The sequence below is a fragment of the Cyanistes caeruleus genome, chromosome 1 (assembly GCF_971803275.1).
Source record: "Cyanistes caeruleus chromosome 1, bCyaCae1.hap1.1, whole genome shotgun sequence".
Classification (NCBI taxonomy): Eukaryota; Metazoa; Chordata; class Aves; order Passeriformes; family Paridae; genus Cyanistes; species Cyanistes caeruleus.
The window spans coordinates 72,604,289-72,632,210 of NC_141701.1; the positions used below are offsets into that span (position 1 = coordinate 72,604,289).

The 27,922-nt window shown below is 41.7% G+C and overlaps 2 protein-coding genes across 3 annotated transcripts; one reads left to right on the plus strand and one right to left on the minus strand.

Annotated features, from left to right (window-relative positions):
* Nucleotides 1-8,264: 8,264 nt before the first annotated feature.
* Nucleotides 8,265-19,246, minus strand: ATPSCKMT (ATP synthase c subunit lysine N-methyltransferase). 2 transcript variants are annotated; one of them, XM_086844063.1, is made up of 5 exons: nucleotides 19,037-19,246; nucleotides 18,197-18,498; nucleotides 16,148-16,285; nucleotides 15,372-15,422; nucleotides 8,265-10,579 (listed from the first exon to the last, which is right to left on the minus strand). In XM_086844063.1, the coding sequence occupies exons 1-5, from the start codon at nucleotides 19,071-19,073 to the stop codon at nucleotides 10,382-10,384; spliced, it is 726 nt and encodes a 241-aa protein (XP_086700189.1). In that variant the 5' UTR covers nucleotides 19,074-19,246; the 3' UTR covers nucleotides 8,265-10,381. The 2 variants fall into 2 exon arrangements, with proteins under 2 accessions (XP_086700189.1, XP_086700102.1); XM_086843976.1 differs by having other exon boundaries at nucleotides 18,197-18,516; nucleotides 19,037-19,244.
* Nucleotides 19,247-19,299: 53 nt separating this feature from the next.
* Nucleotides 19,300-27,316, plus strand: CCT5 (chaperonin containing TCP1 subunit 5). The gene is made up of 11 exons (XM_023922156.2): nucleotides 19,300-19,441; nucleotides 20,329-20,389; nucleotides 20,482-20,646; nucleotides 21,149-21,347; nucleotides 22,104-22,296; nucleotides 23,202-23,351; nucleotides 23,674-23,793; nucleotides 24,193-24,378; nucleotides 25,372-25,509; nucleotides 25,895-26,075; nucleotides 27,032-27,316. The coding sequence occupies exons 1-11, from the start codon at nucleotides 19,337-19,339 to the stop codon at nucleotides 27,157-27,159; spliced, it is 1,626 nt and encodes a 541-aa protein (XP_023777924.1). The 5' UTR covers nucleotides 19,300-19,336; the 3' UTR covers nucleotides 27,160-27,316.
* The last annotated feature ends 606 nt before the right edge of the window (nucleotides 27,317-27,922 follow it).

A 27,922-nucleotide genomic window follows, 5' to 3' on the forward strand; every position in this document is an offset into this window, starting at 1 on the left:
GTTGCCCCAGAGCCTGACCCTGCCCCACAGCCCACCTCAGAAATAAGCCACCCAGAGTGGGTGGGGGTTCTGAGTGGGAGGGAGATACATGAGATGAGCCAGATGCTAGAGTGCATTTCCTCAGCTGCTGGGAAACCCTCCCCCTGCCTCGAAGAGGGAGTGTCTGATGGTGCAGCTGTGGAACCCACAGATGTTACAACCGTCCAGGTTCCAGCTGAACCACAAGGGCAGTCACGGCCAGCAGCAGTTACCCCTGTGGAAATGAGGAAGTCTAAGATGAAATCACAGCACCCTGTTGATAAGGATAAGAAAGGAGGGTTTGTCCACAGAGAGAGAATGGAAGAGCACTATCATAGAAGGGGCTGGAAAACCGTTGAGGAAGAGATCCAACAGCTGAGAGAAGTGGCGATATTAGAGATCCTTTTTGGGAGGGGTGGACAGCATGATAATGACCCTGACAAAGTTAGGTGCACCAGGCAGATGTTGTGGAGTCTGGCAAATCTAGGGCTAGGTGAATACACCACCTTCACTGCAACGATTAATGCCAATAACAACCGAGAGACTGTGGGGTCTGTCGCCACCAGGCTTAGAAATTTCGACAATGTGGTCCATAGTCCACAGCAGGCTTGGGTTTCTGCTGTGACTAAGGAAATCAAAGAAGAGATGAGAGAAATGAGGGAAGAGATGAGGAAGAGCAGTTCCCATATGGCACAGTGCAAGTCACAAGCCCAAAACTCCAAGCCCAATGTCCCCCAGCCAGAGAGAGAGGGTACACCCCACGAGCTGAGCTGTGGCTCTTTCTACATGACCATGGGGAAGACATGGGTAAGTGGGACGAGAAACCCAGTTCTGCCCTGGCAGCATGAGTGTGTCAACTCGGGGAGGGAACCATTAACCAGAAAGGTTCCACTAAAGTGAAAGTAGCCTCAACCTCCTGTGACCAAACTGCCAGATATTACAGAAAAGAGGATGATCCCCTTGAAGGAACCTCTAGCGTGTATGCCCAGGGAGGAGAGGATGACCAGTGCTAGAGGGGCCCTGCCTATATCCAGGAAGAGGCACAGGAAAACTGGGTCTATTGGACGGTGTAGATCTGATGGCCTGGCACATCAGAGCCACAAAAATACAAAGTTTTAGTTGATACTGGTGCACAGTGTACCCTAATGCCATCAGGACATGTGGGGGCAGAACCTGTTTCTATTGCTGGGGTAATGGGGGGATCACAGCAATTGACTCTGTTAGAAGCTGAGGTGAGCCTGACTGGGAAGGAGTGGCAGAAACATCCCATTGTGACTGGCCCACTGGCCCTGTGTATTCTGAGCATAGACTTCATTTGGAATGGCTATTACAAAAACCCAAAGGGACTCAGGTGGGCTTTTGGAATAGCTGCTGTGGAGGCAGAGGACATTAAGCAATTGAACACCTTGCCTGGACTATCAGAGAACCCATCTGCAGTAAGACTCCTGAAAGTGGAAGAACAGCAAGTACCAATTGCTACCTCGACGGTGCACCGCTGGCAGTATCAGACAAATCAAGACACCGTGATCCCCATTCACAAGATGATCTGAGAACTAGAGAGCAAAGGGGTGGTCAGCAAAACCCGCTCACCCTTCAACAACCCCATCTGGCCTGTGCACAAGTCTGAAGAAGAATGGAGATTGACTGTGGACTATCGTGCATTGAATGAAGAGACTTCACCGCTGAGCACTGCTGTGCCAGACATGCTGGAGCTCCAGTACGAGCTGGAGTCCAAGGCAGTGAAGTGGTATGCCACTATTGACATTGCTTATGCATTTTTCTCCATTCCCCTGGCAGCAGAATGCAAACCTCAGTTTGCCTTCACATGGAGGGAAGTGCAGTACACTTAGAACCGACTGCCCCAGGGGTGGAAGCACAGCCTCACCATCTGCCATGGACTGGTCCAGGCTGCCCTGGAAAAGGGTGAAGCTCCAGAACATCTGCAGTACATTGATGACATCATTGTGTGGAGGAACACAGCAGTGGAAGTATTTGAGAAAAAAGAAAAGATCATCCAGATTCTGCTAGAAGCCGGCTTTGCCATCAACAAAGTCAAAGGACCTGCTCGAGAGATCCAGTTCCTGGGGGTAAAGTGGCAAGACGGATGGCGTCAGATCCCCACTGAGGTCGTCAATAAGATCACTGCAATGTCTCCACCGACCAGCAAGAAGGAAACACAAGCTTTCCTAGGTGCCATAGGTTTTTGGAGGATGCACATTCCTGAGTACAGCCAGATCATGAGCCCTCTCTACCTGGTTACCCGAAAAAAGAATGATTTCCACTGGGGCCCTGAACAGCAACAAGCCTTTGCCCAAATCAAGCAGAAGATCACTCATGCAGTAGCCCTCGGCCCAGTCAGGAGAGGACCAGATGTGAAGAATGTGCTCTACTCTGCAACCAGGAACAATGGCTTGTCCTGGAGCCTTTGGCAGAAAGTGCCTGGAGAGACTTGAAGCCGTCCACTGTGATTCTGGAGCCGGAGGTTCAGAGGGTCCGAAGCCAACTACACTCCCACAGAGAAGGAAATCTTAGCCGCCTATGAAAAAGCCCAAGCTGCCTCAGAGGTGATTGGCACAGAAGCACAACTCCTCCTGGCACCCCAACTACTGGTGCTGGAGTAGATGTTCAAAAGAAAGGTCCCTGGTACCCACCATGCCACCGACACTACATAAAGCAAGTAGATTGCCCTCGTCATGCAGCACACCCATATTGGAAACCCAAATCGCCCTGAGATTTTGGAAATAGTTAAAAACTGGCCAGAAAGTAATAACTTTGATCTTACTGACGAAGAGGAGCAGGAACAAGTAACATGGGCTGAAGAAGTTCCACTGTACAACCAACTGCCAGCAGAAAAAACATGCTGTGTTCTGTTCACTGATGGTTCCTGTCACATTGCAGGGATGAACCAGCAGCAGAAAGCAGCCGTATGGAGCCCCACACGACAGGTCACAGAAGCTACTGAAGGAGAGGGTAGATCAAGCCAACTTGCTGAACTCAAAGCTGTTCAACTGGCCCTGGACATTGCTGAAAGAGAGAAGTAGCTGAAGCTCTACCTTTACACTGATTCATGGATGGTAGCCAATGCTCTGTGGGGATGGCTGGAAAGGTGGAAAAGGGCCAATTGGCAGCATAGGGGAAAACCAATCTGGGCTGCTGATGAGTGGAAAGACATTGCTACCAGAGTAGAGAAACTGTCTGTGAGGGTCCGTCATGTAGATGCCCATGTCCCCAAGAGCAGGGCTAATGAAGAGCACCGAAACAATGAGCAGGTAGATCAGGCTGCAAAGATAGAGGTGTCAAAGATAGACTTAGATTGGCAACACAAGGGAGAGTTGTTCCTAGCTCAATGGGCCCATGATGCCTCAGGTCATCAGGGTAGAGATGCCACCTATAAGTGGGCACAAGACCGAGGGGTGGACCTACCCATAGACAGTATTTCCCAAGTTATCCATGACTGTGAGATGTGTGCCATGATCAAGCAGGCCAAGCGTCTGAAGCTGCTATGATATGCTGGGCATTGGTCCAAATATAGGTATGGGGTAGCCTGGCAGATTGACTACATCACACTGCCCCAAACCCGCCAAGGCAAGTGCTATGTGCTCGCAATGGTAGAAGCCACCACTGGATGGTTGGAAACCTACCCTGTGCCTCATGCTACAGCCTGTAACACCATCCTGGGACTTAAAAAGCAGGTGCTTTGGAGGCATGGCACCCCTGAGAAGATTAAATCAGACAATGAGACACATTTCAAGAACAGTCTTATAAACACCTAAGCTAAGGCACATGGCATTGAGTGGGTGGACCATATCCTTTATCATGCACCAGCAGCTGGGAAAGTTGAACGGTGCGATGGCCTGCTTAAAACCAGCTTGAAGGCAGTAGGTGGGGGGACTTCCAAGAACTGAGAGATTAACCTAGCAAAAGCCACATAGTTAGTGAACACCCGAGGTTCCACTAACCGAGCAGGCCCTGTCCAATCTAAGCCCTTTAAAACAACAGATGGAGATAAGGTTCCAGTAGTACATATGAGAAATATGCTGAGAAAAACTGTTTAGGTTAATTCTACCTCCAGAAAAGACAATCCCATCTGTGGGGTTGTCTTTGCTCAGGGACTGGGTTGCACTTAGTGAGTAATGCAAAAAGATGGAGAGACCCGGTACATACCTGTCACGATCTGCAAGGTGGGATTCGTGATGTGGTTCTTTTAGTCGGTCTTAGAGTACAAAAGATTATCAGCAAACCAAGGACTTAAACAAGAAAACACACTTTATTGAGTGCTCATCAGCACTAATATGCGATAGAGGGAAAAGAGGAGAAAGAAAAGCATAAGGAAAAGAGAGTAAGGGGATTATAGATACCAACGTCGAAGTCCACTCAGCCATCCAATGACGCAGAGTCTTCTGTCCGTTGGGGAGATCTCAAAGGAAGGTAAGTTCGGGGTATAATTTTATAGTCTTTTGCAAAGCGAGGGGCGCAGGGCCAAAACCAGATGAGATTGATGATCATTGTGATGAATTCCATTGCGCGGGGAGCAGGTGTAGGGTACAGAGCGATCCATGTCTTGCAAATCTTTGCTCACCAGCAGGAACAAGGACAAGGTGTTGTGGAAAACCCATTGCACAGGGTACCACGCACAAGCCTCTGCTCATCAGCAGGAATGAGAGCCATGAGTCGTGGAAAACCTGTTGCGCAGGTTACCAAGCCTCTGCTCACCAGCAGGAAGGAGAGCAGTGTACCGTGCAACCACCTGCAAACAATCACTTGGCAAACATCCATCTCAGCTAGGCCCAAACCCCCAAACCAAGTCCTTTGTGATATTCAGGGTCTCAGTCTCTGTCCTTGAGACAGTTGTGAGACAGATGAGGGAATCTTCGGACCGTCTCTTACAATACCTCAAGGGCACTTTGTTTTAGAGTGAACTGCCCATGACACTGTGCTTGTATATGTATCAGCATGTACATATATATATAAAGTAATGTGTGTTTGTGTATACTTTAAAAGGCTAATATTTGATGTAACATTTTAGTATAAGAAGAAATTTGGAGTGGATAATGTTGAGGGTTAGGTGTCCTTTTTTTTAGTTCTGGCTTGTCTGTGGAATTTTTACCCATTAGTTGCAGGGGGGAAAAACCTAACTGCAAGTACTTGGTGAGTGCTTGAGAAACACAAAGAGTTTGGCTGGACCCAGGGGGGAAGGGGGCAGGAAAAGGGGAAGGTGGGGACAGTTTGGCGGGCTTCTTCAGCTTTGGAAAAGAACACTTTGAGCGCAGAGCTGTTGCGGTAGAGAGAAGACTGAGCTGCTGCTTCTTCTCCTTCTTCCCTCTTCGTTGGTGGCCTCGCATCCCCTGTCCTGCTGGGATGTGTGGCAGTGCCAGGCACCACCACGAAGATGCTGATACACCTCAGCCACCAGCCCAGGATCTCAGCTCATCCCTGCTGTTCCAGCCGACTGTTCCTCAGAGGCCTGCAGGAGCACCAAGACTGCCCGCCCGAGGGGGTTTGTGAAGCAAAACCTCTCCTCCATCCCTTCCCGTCTCAGCCGAGAAGGCTGTCACGGGGTTCCTGGTTCTGTTTTCTTGCTAATGCTGTAGTTATTGTTGTTTGTTTACCTTGTTATAAATATTAGTAAAGAACTGTTATTCCTATCCCCAGATCTCTGGGGAAATGCCTGAAAGCCCCTTGATTTCAGGATTATCATAATTTGGAGGGAGGAGGTCTACATTTTTCATTCCAAAGGAGGCTCCTGCCCTCCCTAGCAGACACCTGTCTCCCAAAACCGAGATACGAGGTAAAATCAGTGCATACAATAGAACAATATAAGTTTAATAATTAATATATAAGTTATATAACAATAGAGTATAAAAACATATTGAAAACCAAGTTGCGTCAGATTTGGGTATGTGCACCTCTGACACCCAGAGCTCTTTAACAAAGTACGTTCATATAATCATTCCATGGTTATGAGTTCCTGAATGCCAACATTACTACAAAAAAAAAGGAGGGGGGAAAGAACAAAGAAAACATTTTTAATTATGATCCTGACCTTTTACTACTTATAAACAAATTAAATTCTACAGTATTTCAGGAAAGCATTAGTCATTCAGCAATGTAACACCATTTTTTTGCTAAAATCTGGCAGGGCAAGTAAAAAATAACACAATTCCCAAAAGGCAAATTATTCTACTAGAAGATACAAAGATAAAATATAGGTTTTTCTGTGTACCTAAATTACTTTAGTGTTGAACAGCATATGTAGCTTGTTTCCTCCTTTTGGCTTCAGAACTACATTGTAATATGATTATAGTAATTCTCTTTCCTGGTTTTCAGAAGAAACCATTTTTTGTTTTTAAGTATCATATCAACAAAATCATAATACATTACTATAGCAATTTGAAGTTGCTGCGGCGACAGAAAGGCTGGAGCGCTGCGACTTCTCTAGAGAAGCAGCCCTGAAAAGCCGCGTGTGTGCGGCTTCGGGCAGGCGAGTGATTCCAGCTCAGCAGCGGTGGGCAGGCAACACAGGAAGAAGGGACAAGAAAGCTGGTCTAGCATTCCGCTAAGCACAAACCTTTATTCAGGCAGAACTTTGGTGAAGGGAGCCAGCAACAGCTAATCTCCCGAACAGGGGAAAACCTGGGATATTTATAGGGGAGGAGAGGGGCGGGGGGTGACCGGGATACCTGTGGGTGGGACAGCAGGAGGGAACACCAATGGGGCACAACAGTTTAACATAGCTAACTCAAAGAGCCCTGGGAGCAATACATTGTCTTTCTCTGAGTGAAAGGTGTCTTGCCTCCAGGGAGAGCCAGGACCGTGGAGCCAGCGGGTTCCCTGGCCCCCACAGGAAATGTATCAATATAATCCAGACAGTGATAACTAGTCACAGTAAAGTACTGAATCTTGAAAACCATCAAATGAACATAGTAAATGATAGAAAAGGACAATATGTCAACAAAATTATTTCCCAGTCCTCCTGCGTAAATTAGGACATTTTTCTTTCCATTTCACACTTAAGCAATGGAAACAGGAAATACAGCACATTTCCTTACATCATAAGGAATCCCAAACCTTCAGACTACTGCCTAATTCAGTGTAGGCCCCCACAAGTAAAACAGTCAGAGCAAGAAACAGCTCTCTGCTTTACTTTAAAATAATCATAAATCTCTCTTTGCCTGGAGGACAGCAGTACTTTAGTAGTCCTAAAGCTCAGGTCATCAAATCATAAATTCTGCTGTGTCCTCCTCAAAAAGTATTCCTGGAGCAATAGGTAGCAACTAGGAAGAGCACATCCCAAAACCTTTACCACAGACAAAAATGAGAAATTCAGTTTTACCTTTTAACAGGCTAAACATTAATGCAATAGAAAAATATATAGTCAAGTACAGGAGAGAAGTATATAATTGCCTCATTCCCTACAAGCTAAATTTAATGAATACAGATTGTAGAAACCTGTGTCAGAGCACTGCACTGCAGATGACAACACAATTCAATAGATCAAAATACTTTTCCCTACTCTTTTCCTTTATGATCATTCAGGGAAGAACTTTGCTTAATTAGCTAATTTCTCCTTTGTTAGTGTCTTCATCAGAAATAATTTCAGATTTACTTTGTCTGAGGTTCTAGTTTTATGGCCCTAGGATATTAAATTCAGGCATTTTAGATAAGCCCCTCTATCCCTGTCCTGTCACTCTATCTCTGTGTAACAATCATAACACTTAAATCATTATAGAAAGAATTTAGTGCAGTTTTACAAGATACTTCATGCATTCTTGCAGCAAAAGGCTGTCAGTTTACCAGACACTGGTGTTCTTCAGTACACAGTCTCCATGTTCACAGTTGTGCCTTTCTATGCAAGGCTGAAATCGCCTCTCCTTTGTGCACTACACACCCATTTTCCCCTTTCTTGTCCTGCTTTGTGTACATTTTCAGGAAAAAACCAGTGCTCCATTTCAAATCTTCATTTTAGGTTTATGTATTAACTTCTTCCTGTCCCCTCACATCAAAAACCAAAAAGCATGGGTACATGCATCATTGTAGACTACACATCCCAAACAGCACCCAACTTCTCTTCAAGCCAGATTCTATAGATGTTGTGGTTTTAAAGCAGTAACTAAAAAAAACTAGAAAACTTACTTATTTTTTGCTGTGAGATGTGGTTTTAAAGCAGTAACTAAAAAAAACTAGAAAACTTACTTATTTTTTGCTGTGAGATGTGGATTAGAACAAGAGTAAAACAGGCTTAAAACTTAAAAGGAATAAAGAAAGTTTATTAACAAAACTACAAGAAAAAGAACACTAGAATAAAACTTCCAGAAAACCCTTTTTTCTCCCACTACCCAACCATTCTTTTGTTTACATGACAACATAGAGACAACAAACTTTGGAACTTTGGTGTTTAAATAGTCCCCAATTCCTGCTAGAATCTTTTCATCAGTCTCATCAGTAGAGAAACAGAAGTCTTATTCCACTAATCTATGGAGTTTTCCACAAGAAAACTATTTCTGTTATAGCTTTCTATTTTTCTGATGCCAGCTGCCCAGAAATCTGTCATGAGATTTTCTCCTCCCATTTCACATCACTCTGAGGTGTGTTATGGGTCATGAGTCCAGGGATGTCATTTTTAAGGATGAGTTATTAAAAGGCAAAAGTTCTCTTCATCTGTCTCTGTGAGCTTCCCTAGAAAACAGAAGTTTTCTCTTTGCCTCAAGCAGCCCCAAATCTTCAACTATTACTTCTGTTCCAGCACTTCACTCTAACAAAGTTATTCCACCTTTTGCTCAAAATCCAAACTTTGAACACTCTATTCCTCCCTGTATACTCTGTCATGAATTAAAGGAGTTTTTTCCAGAACACTGTTGTCCATCTCCATAGCTTTAACAGAAAAATATTTCAGCTTAATTAAAGCATCTCCTTATTCTCCACCTCTTCTGAAGCTTAATTCTTTTCTTCACTGTCTCTGATAGTTTATAGTCTCTTTACATGTTGATTACTCTCTTTTTCTTTCTCTGGAAAAAAGGATTAATCTGCAAGTCTCATCTGGGTAATGAAAGTGTTGAAATCTTGCCCAGGCTTTGTAGATGGTTCTGTGATCTCTGCCGGAGCAGCAGCTGGAGCTGTCTGCGATGGAAGATTCTTCATGGCTGCTCTGGAGAGTGTCACTGTCTCAGCCTGCCGCAGGTCGAGAGCTTTTTTTCTTTCTTTACTTGGCAGTCTCTGGTGAATTCAGTCACAGCAAAAAAACTGCAGCCGAGCCAGGGAGCAGCCTGGCCCGGCCAAGCCCCCCCACCCGGGCCACATGGCCAGGCCAGGGGAACGGGGGGCCAGCTAAAGCTCAGTTACCTTCCACAGCCAGGAAACAAAGAGACCAAGAAATTCCCAGGCTTAGGTCTTAAGGTGGTGTTCACAGGTTGATCTCACTTTTCAATGGTTAAAACTGCTGTCAATTCTTAGAAATGGCCAGCTGTTGGCCAGGATCCCATCAGCCTCCAGCAGTTTTAACTTCCTTAGGTGTTTCTCTTTGTTTTCTTAAATGCCAATCTATCACAACAGACCAGCCTAATTTGCTTTTTCATATTGAAGTTTTCCACTTCTATAAAAACGTTTTTGTAATTTTGACTAACTACATATTCTGCTTTCAGCTGGGAGTGAGCTTTCTTCCTGATAGCTGGTACAGCACTGTGGTTTGGATTTAGAACAGACTAAAGCTGATAACACACTGATGGTTTTACTTGATGCTGAACAGTACTTAATCCAAGCCTTTTCAATTTCTCATGCTCTGCCAACAAGGAGGGTATGCAAGATGCCAGGAGGAAGCATGGCCAGGACAGCTGAGCTCAAGTGGCCAAAGGGATATTCCACACCATAGAACATCATGTCCAGTATATAAATTGGAGAGTTGGTAAGGAGGGACCAGTTGCTGCTATGGGATGGAGTGGGCAACCATCAGTGGGTGGTGAGCAAGGGTACAGTGCATCACTCAGCTTTCTTGGGTTTTACTCCTCTCTTGTTATTATTATCAGTAAATTTATTTCAATTATTAAATTATTCCTATCTCAATCCATGATCATGAGTATGACCTTTTTTTCCAGTTTTCTTTCCCATCCTACAGGGGGAGTATGGGTGAGTGAACATCTGTGTGGTACTTCACTGCTAGATGGGGTTAAACCAGGACACTGTATAAATGACTGTATTAAGTCATTTAACTACACTTTTTCAGTAACCTTTGTGTGTTTCAGACAACCACTGTACTTCAGTTTTTATAGTGAATACACATTTTCATATGCCAGGACTCTCTCCACATTAATCTTATCTTCAACAGGTCCAGTCAAAGACAAAAATTTCTGTAAGTAACCAAATTAGATGTTTAAGATTCTGTCTCTGGTGTAATTTCCAAGCTTTTTGTTTCACATCTTCTAGAATGTTTCAAATCATAGGCCCACACAGTGTCTATTCCCTCTCCAGTAGTATGATCCGGAATCCAGCAAGGGAAAGGGAAGCGACAGGCAATGACTCTGGCATGACATTCAAGTTCTTCTTCCAGCTTCTTCTCCAGCTGTGGCATCTGTTGAGTTACAAGAAGAACCTCTCAGAAACAGTAACAAACAGGAACATTCTCTCTAGCATCTAATTCAGGTGTTCAAGAGAAATCCAAGATTTCAGCAATTTCTTTTGAAAAATCTTAGGAAAGTAACCATGACACATATTTTGGCTTTGATGCCTTGACAAAGAGTATCTAAAATCAGAAAATGGTTATTGTGCCCCAATTGGTGAGATCAAGGGAATCATAACTTTAAGATCCAAAAATTAAATCAAAACCTATAAATTATCCCTTAAATTAAAAAAAAACCCAACAAAACAAACACAAAAACAAACCAATTAAAACTTCAAGGAAAAGACTTTGCATTTCCAATTCACAATTCTCTTCAGTGGGATTCTCCTCTGAGAGAATGAAAGTTCAGCCCCTGGAATTTATGCTAATTATGATACCCCAAGGTTCATGAGCTTGTGTGATATCCAAAGGCCATCACTGCTCAAAATTCACAGTCCAACCCCAAGACTGATCCTGGGACACTCAAAACATCACACAGAAAACAACCCAAAGCAAACATTCTGCTGTCACTCTTCAGTAAAATACTGTTATGTTAATTAATATTGAAACTGAGCTCAAATAAGTCAATATAAAATTATATATTAACATGTATAATTATATATTAACATGTGAATCCCTTCAGCAGCATTCCATGAAATAGAATGTAGAATCATGAAATGGTTTGGATTGTAAGGGACTTTTTAAAGGTAATCTAGCTGAACACCCCTGCCATGGGCTGGGACATCTTCAACTAGATCAGGTTGCTCAGAGCCCCATCCAGTTCCCATCTACTGCCTCTCTGGGCAACCCATTCCAGTGTTCTATCCCATTCATGATTTTTTTCTTACTTATATTTAATATGAATCTGCCCTCTTTTAGTTTAAAACTATTACTCCTTGTCCTGTCCCTACACACCCTACTAAAAAGGCCACAATAAGGTCTCCCCAGAGTCAAGGCTTCTCCAGGCTGAACCCAAATTCTCTCAGCCAGTCTTCATAGGAAAGGGGCTCCTCTAAACCCAGTCCAACAGATCTTCATCTGTCTTGTGCTGGGGTGCCCAGAGATGGATGCAGCACTCCAAATAGGGTCCCACCAGTAGGGCAGAATCCCCTCCCTCCCTTGCTGGCCATGCTGCTTTGGATGCAGCCCATGACATGTTTGGCTTTCTGGGCTGTGTGCGCACATGGCTGGGTCATGTCCAGTCTCTCATCCCCCAGGACCCTAAGCCCTTCTGGTCAGGGCTGCTTTTGATCTGTTCATCCCTCAGCCTGGTACTTGGGATTACCCTGACCCAGGTACAGCACCTTGCATTTGGTCTCGTTGAAACTCATAATATTCCCATGGGCCAATTTCTTGTCCAGCACCCCTCTGGATAGCATCCTGTCCTTCAGGCATGTCAACTGCACCACTCGGTGTCATCTGCAAACTTTTCTTAGAGTGCACTCAGTCCCACTGTTTTGTACCATTGATGAAGATATTAAGCAGGACTGCTCCTAATACAGACCCCCAAAGGATACCAATTGTACTTGATCTTCATCTGGACATTGAAACATTGACCATTACACTCTGAATGGAGTTATCCAGAAAATTCCTTATCCACTGAACAGTCCATCCACCAAATCCATCTCTCCCCAGTTTAGAGAGCAGGCTTCTGAGGGGAGCCATCTCACATACCACTATGCAACTCTCTTTGGCTGAACATCTGCAGCCCAGCTTTCCTCTGTTCACAGAAACTGAGAGGATATGAAAGTCAGGGGAAGCATCACTCGTTTTCTAGAACAGAGCAACACCCTGACCAGTCAGATACTCTTTTTCTAGTAAGTGCTTTGCAAATTGTGCCATAGATTAAGTGAGAAATGAATTAACACATGCAGACTTAAATTTATTTTCCATCCTAGACAGTGATTATGTTCTAGGAAAAAAAAAAAAAAAAAGAAACCTAACAGATTTAGCCACTTTTGTCCTTTGGATAAGGTTGATTATGTATGCGTATTTAAGCACATCAGCAGTCCATACCCATTTGGAGGTCCTTTTATTCTTACATATTGTATCTATCTGAATGAGTAATTTTAAGGACAAACACTACAGGCTACCTCTGTAACATGTAAAACACTATTTACTTTGGTTATCATGATGTAATGTTTAAATATTCAAAAAAAACTTAAAGGGCAATAGTTATTTACAAATATAGCTGAATTTAAATCAGAGACAAAAATACATAAAATTTCACAAAAAAAGATAAAAAAAACCAAAACCCAAAAGAATATTATTAGAAAATAAGACTGACTAAAGAAAAGGTATTTCCAAAGGCTTCAAAGAGCTTCCACTATCACATACATGCAGGGTGTGACTTTGATGTAATATCCTATTATGGCTACGTTTAAGCTAACAGTGGAGTATCTTAAGAAAATTACAGCCATAGATCAAATGTACCAAGGAGTTACCTCCAAGTATTTTTAAGGCTCTGACTTCATCCACACTGCAAATGCTTTTAAACATTATTGCTGCCTTAAACACCTAGAAAAATAAGCCTACTAGCATCTTAAACAAACTGGAAAAATAAACCCACTTTGTTATCTAAAACTGAGTTGAAACACCAGAAGAACTTTTGTTACAGAAAATATATAGATATGGACTAATTTTTAGGAGTAATTATGAAAATTAGTGACACTGCATGTCCATATTGGCACAAATTAGAAAACATCATTAACAGTTCAGCCAAGTTTAGCGAAAAATAATAATATCCTTGAACCAGTCAAACTAGATTTTAAGCTAAATATATCAGTTACATTAGGTGTTACAATCATACTGTATTTTATGTGAAGTCAGGGTTTAGGGGAATTTTTTTGTGTGCCAACATATATATATAGTTTAGTAAACCTTTTGTGCAGTATATAATCAGTTAAAACAAACAGGAGCTGCAAACTTGATCACCTGGCAAGAATTCCATCATCCTACCCTGAACAAGTTAAGTATCTGTCTGCAATAACTTTGAAACAAACACATCTTCACCCCAGATGTTTGCAAGAACAAGACAGGTCTTAGTCTTCCCTGAAGATCAATAAATTCAGGTTTTTAAAGCTAACGTTGGATATGAAATAAAAGCACTGTACAAAAGCATCAAATCAGACCAGCACTACTAAAAAAGCTAAAGTGATCTACTGTTCCTCAGTAAAAAATAAATGCATTAAGGTTTCTAGAAAATTAATTTAGTCATTCAGGAGGCTGAGCATTAACAACTTCCAAAGTAAATTTAAAGGGCAAACAAATGCTCGGGAAATACAGAGGTTCATATGTTTGCATCTGTTGCATTTATGGCAGTACTTTTGCTGAAGGAATTTAACCTAGTATTTACTGGATCTACAAAAGTTATTCTGAGCCCTATACTTACCCTTTCTATCACAGCTATTACTAATGTATCCCGCTTCATTACATTTAAAAGTTAACTCAGTATTTCTGCTGGGTTTACTCACATTTTCCCAGGGCATTTGTTTATTCCTAGTTTACTGAGCCAGCTTTCCTCACCAGCACTTTTCCCCTCGGTGCAATGGCAGAATTCCTGACTGAAAAATCCAAACATTTCAAATGCTCCCTGGCGGAACTCAGGCAAGGGAGCACATAACAACCAGGGCTGGCAGCACGAGGAAAATCATGGTGCTCACTAATATCCCACCCATATCCACTTTAGTTTCCAATATGAGTTATAATTGAAATCTGAAGTAGAGATTTACTTCTGGTGCCATTTTAAAAACAAACAAGCAAACAAAAAAGCACAGAATAGGAAGGTTTATTATGCTTCCTGTTACTGCTGCAGAAATGTTTCTAGTGTATGCTGTATAGTATGGCATCACATAAAGCTCTTCACTCACTTCATCTCGCCTTAGTAAAGGAACAAGCAATCCAGAAGCACAGGATGACAGAATTGGTTTGTTCAGCCTGGAAAACAGAAGGCTTCAGGAGGATCTAACTGCAGCCTCTCAGTACCTGAAGGGAGCCTACAAGATGGAGATGGTCCTTCTACAAGCACATGTAGCAACAGTATAAGGGGGAAGGCCTTCAAACTGAAAGTTTGAACTGAGAGTAGGTTTAGATTGAGTATTAGGAAGAAATTCTTCACATGAGGGTGGGTGAGGCAATCAAACAGGTTGCTCGGAGAAGTTGTAGATGCCCCAGCCATGGAATTGCTCAAACCAGGTTAGACAGAGCTCTGAAGGAATCTGATCTAGTCAAAAGTGTCCCTTCTCACAGCAGGGGGGTTGGAACTAGAGGTTGCATGGAGACCTCATAGCAACCTTCCAATATCAGAAGGGAGCCTACAGCAAAGCTGGAGAGGGTCTCTTCATCAAGAATTGGAGAGACAGGACAAGGGAGAATTGATAAAAATTGAAAGGGGAAATTTAGGCTAGACATTAGGAAGAAATTCTTTACTGTGAGAGTGGTGAGACACTGGGACAGGTTGCCCAGGGAGGCTCTGGGCAGTGTTCAAAGACAGTTTGGATAAGGTCTTGAGCAACCTGGTCTAGTGTGAGATACCCCATGCACATGGGGGTTGGGACTTGATAATGTTTGAGGTCCCTTCCAACTCCTAGTATTTTATGATTCTATGATTATTATACCTTTGACCACCTGCAGGTTGATTCATTTTGCAGATTAATGTATTAATACTGTGTGCCTTGGCATTAGAATAATTAAATTTTGTAACAAATAATTAAACAGTATAATAAATAAACCACAACAATATAATAAAAGTAAAAAGTAAGCTTACCATTTGAGGTACTCCAAAAACAACAACATTTCTATAATGGGAAAAAGAAACCTGAAATACAATTTGAGCATAAATCTTACTGAAAATGGCATTTATAGTTAGAGAAACTCTCACCATTCTTTTCTCCTAATCCCTCTAGCTGCAGTTCTTTCAACAGGGATTTAAACCAAAAATATGTAAGGAGATCCCTTACCAACTTTTAATCACAAGAATTTCCACATAAAGAAAACTTCATACTGTTGAACAGCAACAAACTTCTACTGTCTGGCCAAGAATATGGAATAGCAATTCTAGAAGTACAGAAAGCATTAATTTAGAAAATACCTATGTGATTTTACTAATAACTAAAGGGTTATTTTCACAACTCCTGTATACGATAAAATAATGTATGCTTTAGATTTGCCCCTTCTTTTGTTAAATGTTAGCTAGCTATAAAAACTTTCTAGGCATTCTTATGACCGAGTTCTTCTGTTCAGTGCCATGAAGTTTTCCTATGCTCCTCTCTGAACACATACACCCCCACAGCCAAAAAAAACCCTCACACATAATTCATCAGGCCCAAGCTTGCTCAAGGAGCCTTTACTGATAAAGGAAGCACTTGAATAAAGCACAAAAGCAGCAGAACAGCATACACCAGATTCCCAGCACAAGTACTTTGCTCAAAGCCAATATAGCATCCTGTGGTCAGACAGCATTTCAGCTCCTTCAGGAAAGTATTTCCAAACTTAAAAAATCTCAATCATCCCAGATTCATTCTTATATCATTCACTACCTACCTTCCATAAATCTGAAATATAAAATTTGGTGTTCTGATGTACCCCATCTCTCCAGGCACGATATCTGGAGTACCAGACTAGCCAGGGATTCAATTCATAACCGACAGCCTGGAATCCCTTTTTTGCAGCTGCTATCACCTATGAAAAAGAAAATAAATCTTCACTTAGAAACATATATGTCTATTCACCTAAACAGGAGCACACAGTTTTATTTAAAATATAAATCAAAGAGCACTTTTCTAAGTCATCTTGGTTTTAATGCCCAACAGATTACTACATAGTGAACAAAAACTCAAAACAACATTTTACTATTATTACTAGTCCAACTGAAATATAGTCAGGCAAACAAAATTAAAACAAACATTCACAGGGCAAAGCTGTGGGACTGCAGTACATCTATGATTTACATAAAAGTTCAATTTAACACATTAATGACACTGTCTTGGAATTGGAGTACCAACATTGATCCCTGAGAGAACAGTGAAACTTGCAAGCAAAAACACTCAAAATTAGACCACTTATTTGAAAAGCAGTGAGGGATAGGCACTTGAGCAGCCCCTGAATCAGAGACAAAATAACATACCAATAGAAAGGGTCTGAAAGTAATCTGTTGATCTACATTAAAAAAAAAATTAAAAATGCATTGATTTCTATAATAAAGGTTTAAAACATAATTTAAACAGTTACTGCCAACTTCTAATCAGGAATTGCCTGATGAACTATCAATTACAAAACAAGCAAGGTAAAATCAGGAAGCACACATTTCTTAACAGAACTTCTCAAACAGCCTTACCTAGACTGTATATTTTGCACTGTTAAAATAATGCATCTTCCATCACATACAGAGTACTTGCAAATTCACCAAAAGAATCTGACATTTTTACCACACTTAGAAATGTAACTATCTTCATATTTATCCACCGATTACACCTGAGTAATTGCTAAATAATTAAAAGCACCTGAACTGACTTTTTTCAGGACAGATGCATCAAGGAAACACCAAGTGCTCAATTTTAGGCACCTAGCTTTCCAAATAATCTTCAGTCTCCATTTAGGTACCTATATAATATACAAAATTAATGACACAGCAGCTATTAAAATTAGATAGCTCTGATGAGAGTCATCAGCCATAATGATGAACAGAGAGAGCATCAGACACTGCAGTTCTCTCATGCCTAATTTTTTTGGTCTTTTTCCTATGCAGGTACAATTCAAGTAATCCTCACAGATATGGGGTTCCAAATCAATTTTTTTTTACATGGACAAATAGTTGACTCAATCACATAAAACATGGACAAAGACAGCATTCAAGAACTTGCATGATTCCATCAAAAACCACCATCCTGTTGCTAAATTTGACTTGAAGCAGATAGTTATGAAAAAGCATACAAAACATCACAGCAACAAAAGAAAAATCAAACCACATCATTCTCCACAATATCCTCATCTCATTTCACAAACTGGGGCTGAAGCAATACTCTGGAAACACAGTATCACTTTTTCTTTCATGATTCTCACCATTTCTCTTGGTTCTTATTCTAGTTTCACCACATGGATTTGGAAGCAGCAAAGCCAGCACTGCACAAAGATGTGAAGACTACAGTTCTAACCCCACCAGGATTTTTATTTCTATGATCCATCGCTCATTGGCCGTTTCTTTTTGCACTTCTATCATCTTTATACATTAAGAATCTCACAGCCTCACTTGCTGCAGCTACACACCTTTGTGGAATCACAGCTATTTGTCAATCAGTACCAAGACTCTGATTGCATCTTTTCAAGTGAACGCACTGTGATTCCCTCCAGTCATCATAATGACATTTTGTCCACTACCTTGGTCAAGCTAAAGGTAAGACTGCAGCAAAAACTATTTATTACTCATCAAAACTTTGAATGTAAACTTTCCCAGCTTTGATCCTTTTCATAAGACTCTGACACAACCATCGGACGCCAAAGACAAGACATTTTTAAGAGTGAGAAAACGCAGCCCCAGCATTTTCGCACTTTTTTAAGAGGTGATCTAAAGAGAAGGCAACATTCACAACTTACAACGCGGCCATCTCCGCTACCAATGTCAACTAGGGAGCCATTTCTGTTTTCCAACATTTTCAGCACATTCTGGATCTGAGCGGCGGTTGCAGGAACGAAGGGCAGGCACACCTTCCTCAGGGCCGGGGTCACGAAGGGGGTGGCCACAGCATAGAGGGCTACCAAGGTCCCTCCCACACCGGCCGTGACCAGCAGCCCCCAGCTGCTTCTCCGAGAGCCACTCTCGCCCTCCTCCTGCGGGACCTCTTTCGCTAGCGCCTGGGACATCGCGGCCGGGGACGGACAGAGACTGTTTTCTGTCACTTGAAACAAGACGGTATCTTGTAGCAAAGAGCAAGCACGTAAGAGAGTTAAAAAAAAATACCGTATACCACCACTTCAGCCGATCCCAGAGAAATGGTACAGCAGCTAAAAAGCTGAGGCACGATGGGGCAGGAATACGGTTTCTATTTAAACCCCTGGCCCTCCGCATGCGGGAGGGGAGCACTGCGCCCCAAATCAGTTCAAGAGCGGCGCAAGCAAGGACCTCCCCGCCACAGACCTCCCGGGAGTCCGTCATGGGGACACATCCAGGAGTTACCGTTATTCCTTTGCGGACAAACTTTTTCCTGGGACACAGGGACATTCACCACCACACACCCCAACTCGCCAATGCCCAACCCAGAGTTATGCTCAGCCTGCAAAATTTGTAGGGAAGGGCAGTACTACTTTCCTATGAACGGGTGGGGGACCGAAACCTTTCCGAAGGCGCTCCGGTGAGAAGCACCGAGCACGCTTTTTCCACCCAGTGCCTGTCTTCCCTCCTCTGCCCTCACGTAACCGGGCGCAGCACGCTACCACCTCGCCCAGCGCCCGTACGCCGCTCCGTCCAGTACATTCTCCTTCCTTCCCGCCCCGTCCCGTCCCCGTGAGCCTGGGGGGGTGCAGCCCCGAGCGCCGCATTCCTTCCCCAGCGCCGAGCGGCTTCCAGAAGGCTCTTCTGGGGGCGCTACAAAGGTCCCGCCCGCGAAACAAGGTGTGGCTGTGGCGGCTGCGCAGGCGCGGCGCCGTGCGTGGTGTCGTGGCGGGCGCGGCTTCCGGGCGTGTGCGGCTTCCGGGCGGTGCGCGGGGGTGGCGGTAGTCGGAGCTGGCGGTGTAGCCATGTCAGCTATGGGGACTCTGGCGTTTGACGAATATGGACGGCCCTTCCTCATCCTTAAGGATCAGGAGCGCAAGACGCGCCTCATGGGGCTGGAGGCGCTCAAGGTGAGCGAGCGGGGTGGCCGCCGGGGCCACCCGCAGGCCCGGTCTGGCTGGACCGCTCTGCGCCATGCTGTGTCGTGCCGTACCATAATGCTGCGGGGGGAGGGGGAGAGGAATGGGAATGGGAGTGGAGTCCGGACTAGGCTTGTAAACGGGGGAGGTATGGAGGAAGAGAGAAGGCATCGCTCCGGGGCTGGGAATGCGCGGCACGTGGAGTCTCCGTGCCGTGGATCCGCCCCGGAGCCGCGGGGCTTTGGGGCCCTTACCCCCGTGGGTGCAGCGCGCCCCTCCCCGTGGCTCCGGCCCAGCTCCCCACTACTGCCCTCCCCTCCTTAGACCGCCGCCTGAAGCTCGGTCGCCGAAGGAAGGCCGGGGCTGAGTGCCTGTGGTACAAATCCCGACGAGGAAAGGAGTGGACACGGGAACAGAGAGCTTGTGGATGCCCCATTCCTGGGGGTGTTCAGGGGGAGGTCGAATGGGGCATTGAGCAATCCGGTCTAGTGGAAGGTGTTCCTGCCCTTGACAGGGCAGGATCTTCAAGGTCCCTTCCAAGCCAAACCATCCTTCGATGATTCTATGATGGGCAAAATTCCAGTGCCTTATTTTTTAGTATTGCCGGCTTCTGTTGCTCCCTGCTTTGAGCGTAAGGGCTGTCATTTGGCTGCTCTGCTTTTGCATGCTTTAGGCAGAGCCAGTGCAAGCAATATGAGAAAAGGCACAGGAAGTGTTCCTGTCATAAAACCAATACACACATTCTTTTCCAATCACAGTTGTTGTTAGTTAAATTACAGCATTTGCACCACTTGCTGTGTTTTCCTTAGCTTAATATTGTGATTTCAGAATGTATGATAATGATTTAATTTCTGTCTTTATTATTCTTTGTTTTACAGTCTCACATAATGGCAGCGAAGGCTGTAGCAAGTACTCTGAGAACATCCCTTGGGCCCAATGGTAATAATGAAAAACTTTTAGTGGTTCCCTCTTAGTAATTGTTGGGAGGATTTTCAAAATTTTCCTTCATCCTTTGAACACGTGTTTTTTAGGCTTGGATAAAATGATGGTGGACAAGGATGGTGAGGTGACTGTGACAAATGATGGTGCTACCATCCTGAATATGATGGATGTGGATCACCAGATAGCCAAGCTTATGGTGGAGCTGGCTAAATCTCAAGATGATGAGATTGGGGATGGAACTACTGGAGTCGTTGGTAAGAAAGTATTTTAAATTTAGCTTCCTCTTTCAGGTTTAAAATCAAGCTGCTTCAGCTATTAAAAAAATGTGAGAAATAACAGTAGCTTTTCTGTAGCACTTCTTTGGAGTATTTATTTTTGCTGTATTCCTGTCAGTTCTTGTATTAGAAGTCTTCTAATCAGGAAGAAGTCTTTTGTGTATTTTTGAAGTTTGGTTACATTTTAAGGTAGTGCTGAGAGCCCCCTTGATGCTTTGAAAAGTTTTCTGCATAATTTTCTTCTGTAATCTCTTTTGTCCTTCCTTGATCCCTGGATTTTATTTTGTTCTTAACATAATGTGGTTTTCTTTCTAAGCAAAGCAGGTAGGGGTTTTTCTTGGTTTTTTTTTTTGCTATTTAGGAAACCTTGAATTTTTAAAATATTGCAGGAAAATCAAAAAGTGGTCCTTTTAATCTGTTGATAATGTACTTAAAGTTATGCTCCAATCAAGAGTAAAACTTTTATTTTTTTTTTTAATAGTTCTGGCTGGGGCATTACTGGAACAGGCTGAGCAGTTGCTAGATCGAGGCATTCACCCCATCAGAATAGCAGATGGTTATGAGCAGGCAGCACGAATTGCCATTGAGCATCTAGACAAAATCAGTGACAGCTTCCCAGTTGATCCACAGAACATTGAGCCTCTGATCCAGACAGCAAAGACAACTCTGGGCTCTAAAGTGTAAGTCACAAAAACTGAATATTGAATGAATATTTACCCTTCTGTTGAAAACCCTCTACCTGGAAAGGAGAAATCCTGGTGTTTTGGTGGATTTTTAAATTGTTTGTGTTATTGGAGTGATGCTGAAGGCTCTTCTATGTTTTGTTTTGCCTAATTCCTCAGTGGACTCCTGTCTTGGGATAAGAAATTGTAAGTCCTTTGTCACCAAAGGGTCAATTCCATGAAATTGAACAGCTGTAGCATCAATTTCATTCTAACCTGATAGTTCCAGGTTTCTGCATCATAACAGGTTCAAAAAGTAATGTAAATCTGTTAAAAGTAGTAACATGTCATCTTTTGGGTTTTTTTCCACTAAAAAAGATTTAACTTAGAATGGTTCAGTTTCCTTTATGGGTTCTGTGTGTAGTTCATGAATTCAGACATTGGAAGGGCATCCTTTGGAGAATTGTCTTATGAGTAGTTTCTGTTTTTTTGAAGGTTCTTTAGTAGTTTAGTTCTCCTGACTTGTTCAAAATCTGTGTTGAGACTCCCTTGATAAAGGTTCCTCACACTGACCATATTGTGTGTTCTGTTTTCTGCCATAGCCAGCACCTTCTATTTCTGTGAACAAACAAGCAGGACCACCTCTTTTAATACATTGTCTAAAAGTTGATTACTATAGTGGTACTTCTCGCTTTTTAAGATTGATAGAATCACCTTTTTCTTCCAAATTGTGGAAATGGAGTACAACTTGATTATATTTTTTTTCAAACCTAGAGTGAACCGCTGTCATAGGCAAATGGCAGAGATCGCTGTGAATGCTGTACTGACAGTAGCAGACATGGAACGTAAAGATGTTGATTTTGAGTTGATCAAAGTGCAAGGCAAAGTGGGTGGTAGACTGGAAGATACACAGTTGGTTAAAGGAGTGATTGTGGATAAAGATTTCAGTCATCCACAGATGCCTAAAGTAAGTGATGCCTCTGTGTGTGTGTCTCTTGTGTGTAATGGCTTAAATAAGAATTTCTAGCCTACCTCAAACGTTGCCCTTATATAGTATATATTAAATATTTATACAGTCTTGTGGTTTGGCTTGGCTTTTCACCCATATATCAACAGAGGAAGAGGCAAAGAACATGAAATTTTCTATATTGGAAGAGACTGAATTAGAATTTACAACCAACAATATTGAGAACTTGTGGTGGAAGGGAGGAGTTACTGTACTGGGAGGAATTAATGTACTGTACTGCTATCCTGGTGCAGGGTTCTGTGTTATGTAGAAACAATTGTCCTTGGTGTGTGATATGCTTAATATGCTTAGTGCAATGCAGTGTCAAAATTCTTAACGTTATGGGCTGCTATGTTGTCCTGTTAGGAACACTCCTAACAGAAGCTGTCCTTGTTTTATGTTTGGCATAGGTAAGGTCTCCAAGTCTTTGGGCAGTGTACTACTACTGTTTTAAGGTATTTATCTAGCAGGTGACAGTGTTTATCCTGTAAAAAGGAAGGCTGGTAGAAAATATCAGTTATGTAATAGCTGAAAAGTTGCTACAAAGATGAGTAGTAGTCTCAGTGGTCACAGTGGATAGGGATGGTTTAAGTGATTTTTTCTTTCGTTTTTTAAACATTGTACCATTATAAGGCATGACTGGTAAAGATTGTTAAGGGCTTAAACTTGGAGCTATGGAATTTGCTGCAAGTGGTTTATTGAGACTATTGACAGAATTATTTAGTTAACTGTAGAATAAGTCAAATGATCTTCACACCTTTTCCTGTGTTTGTGTTTATAATGATACATCTGTATGTTTTGCAAATACGAGAAAGATATGTTAATGAGGTCAAAAATCATCTTTTTTTTTTTTTTTTACTTGCCAGGAGCTAAAAGATGCTAAAATTGCAATCCTTACTTGTCCATTTGAGCCACCTAAGCCTAAAACCAAACACAAGCTTGATGTTACATCTGTGGATGATTACAAGGCACTGCAGAAATACGAAAAAGAGAAGTTTGAAGAGATGGTGAAGCAGGTAGCCTTCAGGATTATTTCTGTTTTCTTTGTTTTTCATAGCCTTTAAAAAAAACCAGCATAGTGCATTGATTTGTTCCTCTAAATGAGCTGCTAATTCTGGTGGGAAGCAACATACAAGCAGTTTTAATGCTATGAATCAAAGTTAATTTAATGTAAGAAAGAGATACCAACATGGTTTAAAATGTATTTTGATCTCTGTGTGTAACAGAGTTCTTCTTGAGAATTGTCTTTTGAGAAAATAGGGAGAATAAAAACCATGAAGTGTTTTTCATTCCTTTGTTAGCTCTGATCAAAAGGTTGATGATTTTTGTTGCTTTTAGATAAAAGACACTGGTGCAAACCTTGCCATTTGCCAGTGGGGTTTTGATGATGAGGCAAATCACTTGCTGCTCCAGAATGAGTTGCCTGCTGTTCGTTGGGTTGGTGGACCTGAAATAGAAGTAAGTAAAACTGGGCTTTGTACTTTTCGTTGTTAAAACATTTATGAAGTAATAGGCTGTACTAGCTAAAAGTTCAGGCATATCACTGCATACCTGTGTGTATGGGTGGGTACTGGAAAAAAAGCACTGGGGATTTGTGACAAGAACCTACCGTGAAGGGGATTATGGTTTATAATTGGAGCATATGTATATTACTTAATAAAAGTTTCAGGTGTCTAGGAAAGTTTCTGCTTTTGTCCTGCTGTTTGCAGAAGCAAAACATTGGCTGAAGTGCTTGGAAGTGAAGGGAAGATAACCTTTTGGAGTAGGCATTTGACAGATACTTTTCCACTAGTTTTATGTTTTGAAAAACTACATGGAAAAATCCTTTTAAAATAACTCATGGCTGTTTAACTTCAGTTAATCGCCATTGCGACAGGAGGGCGCATCGTGCCTCGCTTCTGCGAGCTCACAGCAGAGAAACTGGGCTTTGCGGGTGTTGTCCGAGAGATCTCCTTTGGAACTACCAAGGACAGAATGCTCCTCATTGAACAGTGTCAGAACTCCAGAGCTGTGACCATTTTCATTAGAGGAGGAAATAAAATGGTGAGATGCTTGCTTTGATACATAGTTGCAGAATGCGTAGTTGTTTTGTGAACCATATTAGTACACTCTTCTCCACTTGGTCTGAATTTTCCTGGCACTGTGGGCAAATAGGAAGGGGTAAGGCTTGTAGGCAGTCAGGACAGTGTGTCAGAAGTAACGTTAGATTTACATCCTATGTCTTTAAGTGAAAACTTCTGTTTTCTGTTAGACCATATATTTCATAAATATGGAAATAATTTTACCTGTGGATGCTCTTGATTATTTTTTCTCATGAGATGGTCACATTTATGTGTGTAAAGACATACAAGCATCTTTGAAATATTTGGTTTTATTGTACTTAGTTGTATCACCTCTGATTTAATCCAGTTAAAATAATTTAAAATAAAAACTCTGAACTACAGCAGACCTTATATCCCCACACCCTATAGCCCCCAGTCCCTCGGAACTCAGACCACTTTAAATGCTTATGTACTTAAACTGGGTTTTAGTTGCACTGTTAGTGTTAAATTGTATTTATTATAGGTCAGGTCCTACTTTAAATGAAAAACTATAGGGGGAAAAAAAGTCTGAAATTTTATTTTAGGAAAGCAGAAATACTGCTTTAAAGGTTAAGATTTCTGTTAAATCTACATTTCTTGAAGCTGGGAGTTGCCAGAAACTGCAGTCTGAAAATAATGTTGGCATTTAAAGTTCAGTGTGTCTTAGTTTTGTGTCTTGAAAATATGCAAGATTGTAAACCTTATCATGTATGTTTTTGTTATTTCAACTTAGATTTAACAAATAACAATATAATTTTGTGTATATTTTTATTCCTTCTTTGCCACTGGATGTCTCACATCCTCTAAGTAGTATAACATAGCAATAGTAGAACTGCATTGGAGCCATGAAAAAATCTTACCACTTATTTGCAGTTTCCATGTCTGTATTAGGAACAGCATCTTCACAGCCTTCAGATGTGTGTATTGTCAAACACATGCTGTTCTGTAATTCCAGATCATTGAAGAAGCAAAGCGCTCTCTTCACGATGCCTTGTGTGTAATCCGGAATCTCGTTCGTGACAATCGTATTGTGTATGGTGGTGGCGCAGCTGAAATATCTTGTGCCTTGGCAGTCAGTGAGGCAGCAGATAAGGTAAGGAAGGAAAATTTTCTTAAAGTTAAAATTTTCTTTAATATATGAAGGATTGAGGCTGCCTTAAGAGATTCCAGAAGAACTTCAAAGTTTTTCCAGAAAGTTCGGTAAAATGTGCTTTCTGACATTCCGTGATAACCAGTGTTAAAAGTTATCCTTCTGTCTCTGTAAAATGTCATTATCATTACTTTTTTTCCTTCTGTGCTAGGAGCAGTTTAATTTTTTTTAATTTTCAAGTAGTTACCATTCAGAGGTATATGTTTAGTTGCTGTATTCCAAATAAAATCTGTTTATTCTGTGTCTGTAATTTATATCTAGTATGAAAATATGCTTTTACTAACATTGGAGTTTAATAGCTTATGAATTTGAGTTTCTTTTCCTCTAGTGCCCATCTTTGGAACAGTATGCTGTGAGAGCTTTTGCAGATGCCCTGGAGGTAATTCCCATGGCCCTCTCAGAGAACAGTGGTATGAATCCAATACAGACAATGACTGAAGTGCGGGCGAGGCAGGTGAAAGAAAATAATCCTGCCCTGGGCATAGATTGTTTGCAGAAAGGAACAAATGGTAAGAACTGCAATGTGGAGAAGGAGAAGCATAAAATATTTTCTTTCTCGAAAGATCAAAATGCTCATTGTGGTTTTATTAAACCTGTGCATCACTCAGGTTATCCTAAATCTTGTGCCTTGCCATAATAAATGGGAATGTGCTTGGAGAGTATATGTATGTCTACCATGAGGAAAATGTTTAATTGTCTGAAAACCTCTGTTTGGTGGCAAGAAAAGTTGAAGATGTTGACTGGTATTGTAGTACAGGAAAGAAGGCTGCTATTAGATTGACGAAAAAAATCTGTGCTTTAAATACTGCAGTTTTAGTGATCCAGGTTACTCTGCAGTCCTAGAAACAGTTGTTTTGAGAAATAGCTTGAGACAAAGTAAACAAAAGGCTGGAAATATTTGTAGACAATGATGTTCACATACAGGTTTGTATATGTCTGCATATATAAACCTGGAGCAAATAAGTGAAGACTAAGAAGCCGGTGTATAAAACCTTATTTTCAACTGGATCTACACTTTCCACCTTCTTACCTACTCTTGTTTTTTTTTTCAGAAAAGAATGTGGTAAACTGTTACTTGTACATTCATAACCCTTCTTTGATTAGGTGTTCCTGCTTGATGGCATTTGACCTTTCACTTCTTTAGCATTTGCTCAGCCTTTAGGGTGCTTTTAATATATGTGTATGGAAATTTTGCTTTTCATCATTCTGCATTACTTTTTGAAAAGCACACCCTAGTTGAGAAAAGAGTTGTATCTTAGTGTCCTAGGATCTTTGGTAAGAACCCAGATGTAAAACTCCATTTTGTTCAAATTATGTTTTTAAACCACAGTGGCCACGAGTACTAATCTCAGAACGTTCTTTGAAATCAGGTGGAATTTACTATTACTAGTTATTAACACTTGTAGGTTAAGTGTTTTATCTAGATTTCACGAGGGTGTCTAATTCTTTGGCTTCCTTTTGGCAGATATGAAGAAGCAGCATGTTATAGAGACCTTGATTGGTAAGAAACAGCAGATTTCTCTGGCAACTCAGGTTGTTAGAATGATCCTGAAGATTGATGATATCCGTAGGCCTGGAGAATCTGAAGAGTGAAGGTTGAAAAGCAGGAAACATTAAGGGGCCACAGCAGTAGCGAAGACGGTAGTATTCTGATGCTTCATCTTCAGCTATTTATTCTGGACACTTTTTGTTTCACATACTGTAATGGCAAGTTGTTTGAAATAAAACAATTTAGCACTGGTGATTTCAAGACTTGTTTCAGAAGTATTGTTACATTTTTTCTTAGGGTGAATATTAATAGAAAATACTTCCTGAATGTATAGGGGGAAAAACATTAATAATGCAGCAATAAAATGTAATGAGTCATTTTCCATTGTTCATTATGGGGAAAGTGCACAGATTCTCATTTTAAGAGGTCTGTCACTCTTTGATGAAGCTAGCAGAAATTATTTTAATTACTTACTTTAATTAAATACTAACTAATTGTTTTAGCCTCCAGTGATTATCATATGTTAAATATATTAAGTATGACGTTTCAGTCTGAAGATTTAAAGGGACTGTATTCCATGCTTCCAGTTGCTTCAGTTTTTTTCTCTTGTTGCCTTTTTCCTGATTTTTGAGGGTTAAGGAGGGTTTTTTCCCAGGGCTATACACATTCAGCCAAGTGAGAGTTTCTCCCAGAACTTTGTCTATAGTACCACAGCGCACTTACTCAAAAGGTCCACAGTATGATACTAGAGTAGTAGAGTAAAATTTATTAGTAAGGTGCCTTGCCTGTGAAACTATCAGTAAGAAACTAGTGGCAGACCAGAATTAATGTACAATTTTTTTTAAAGATTTCCAAAGTGAGGGAAGT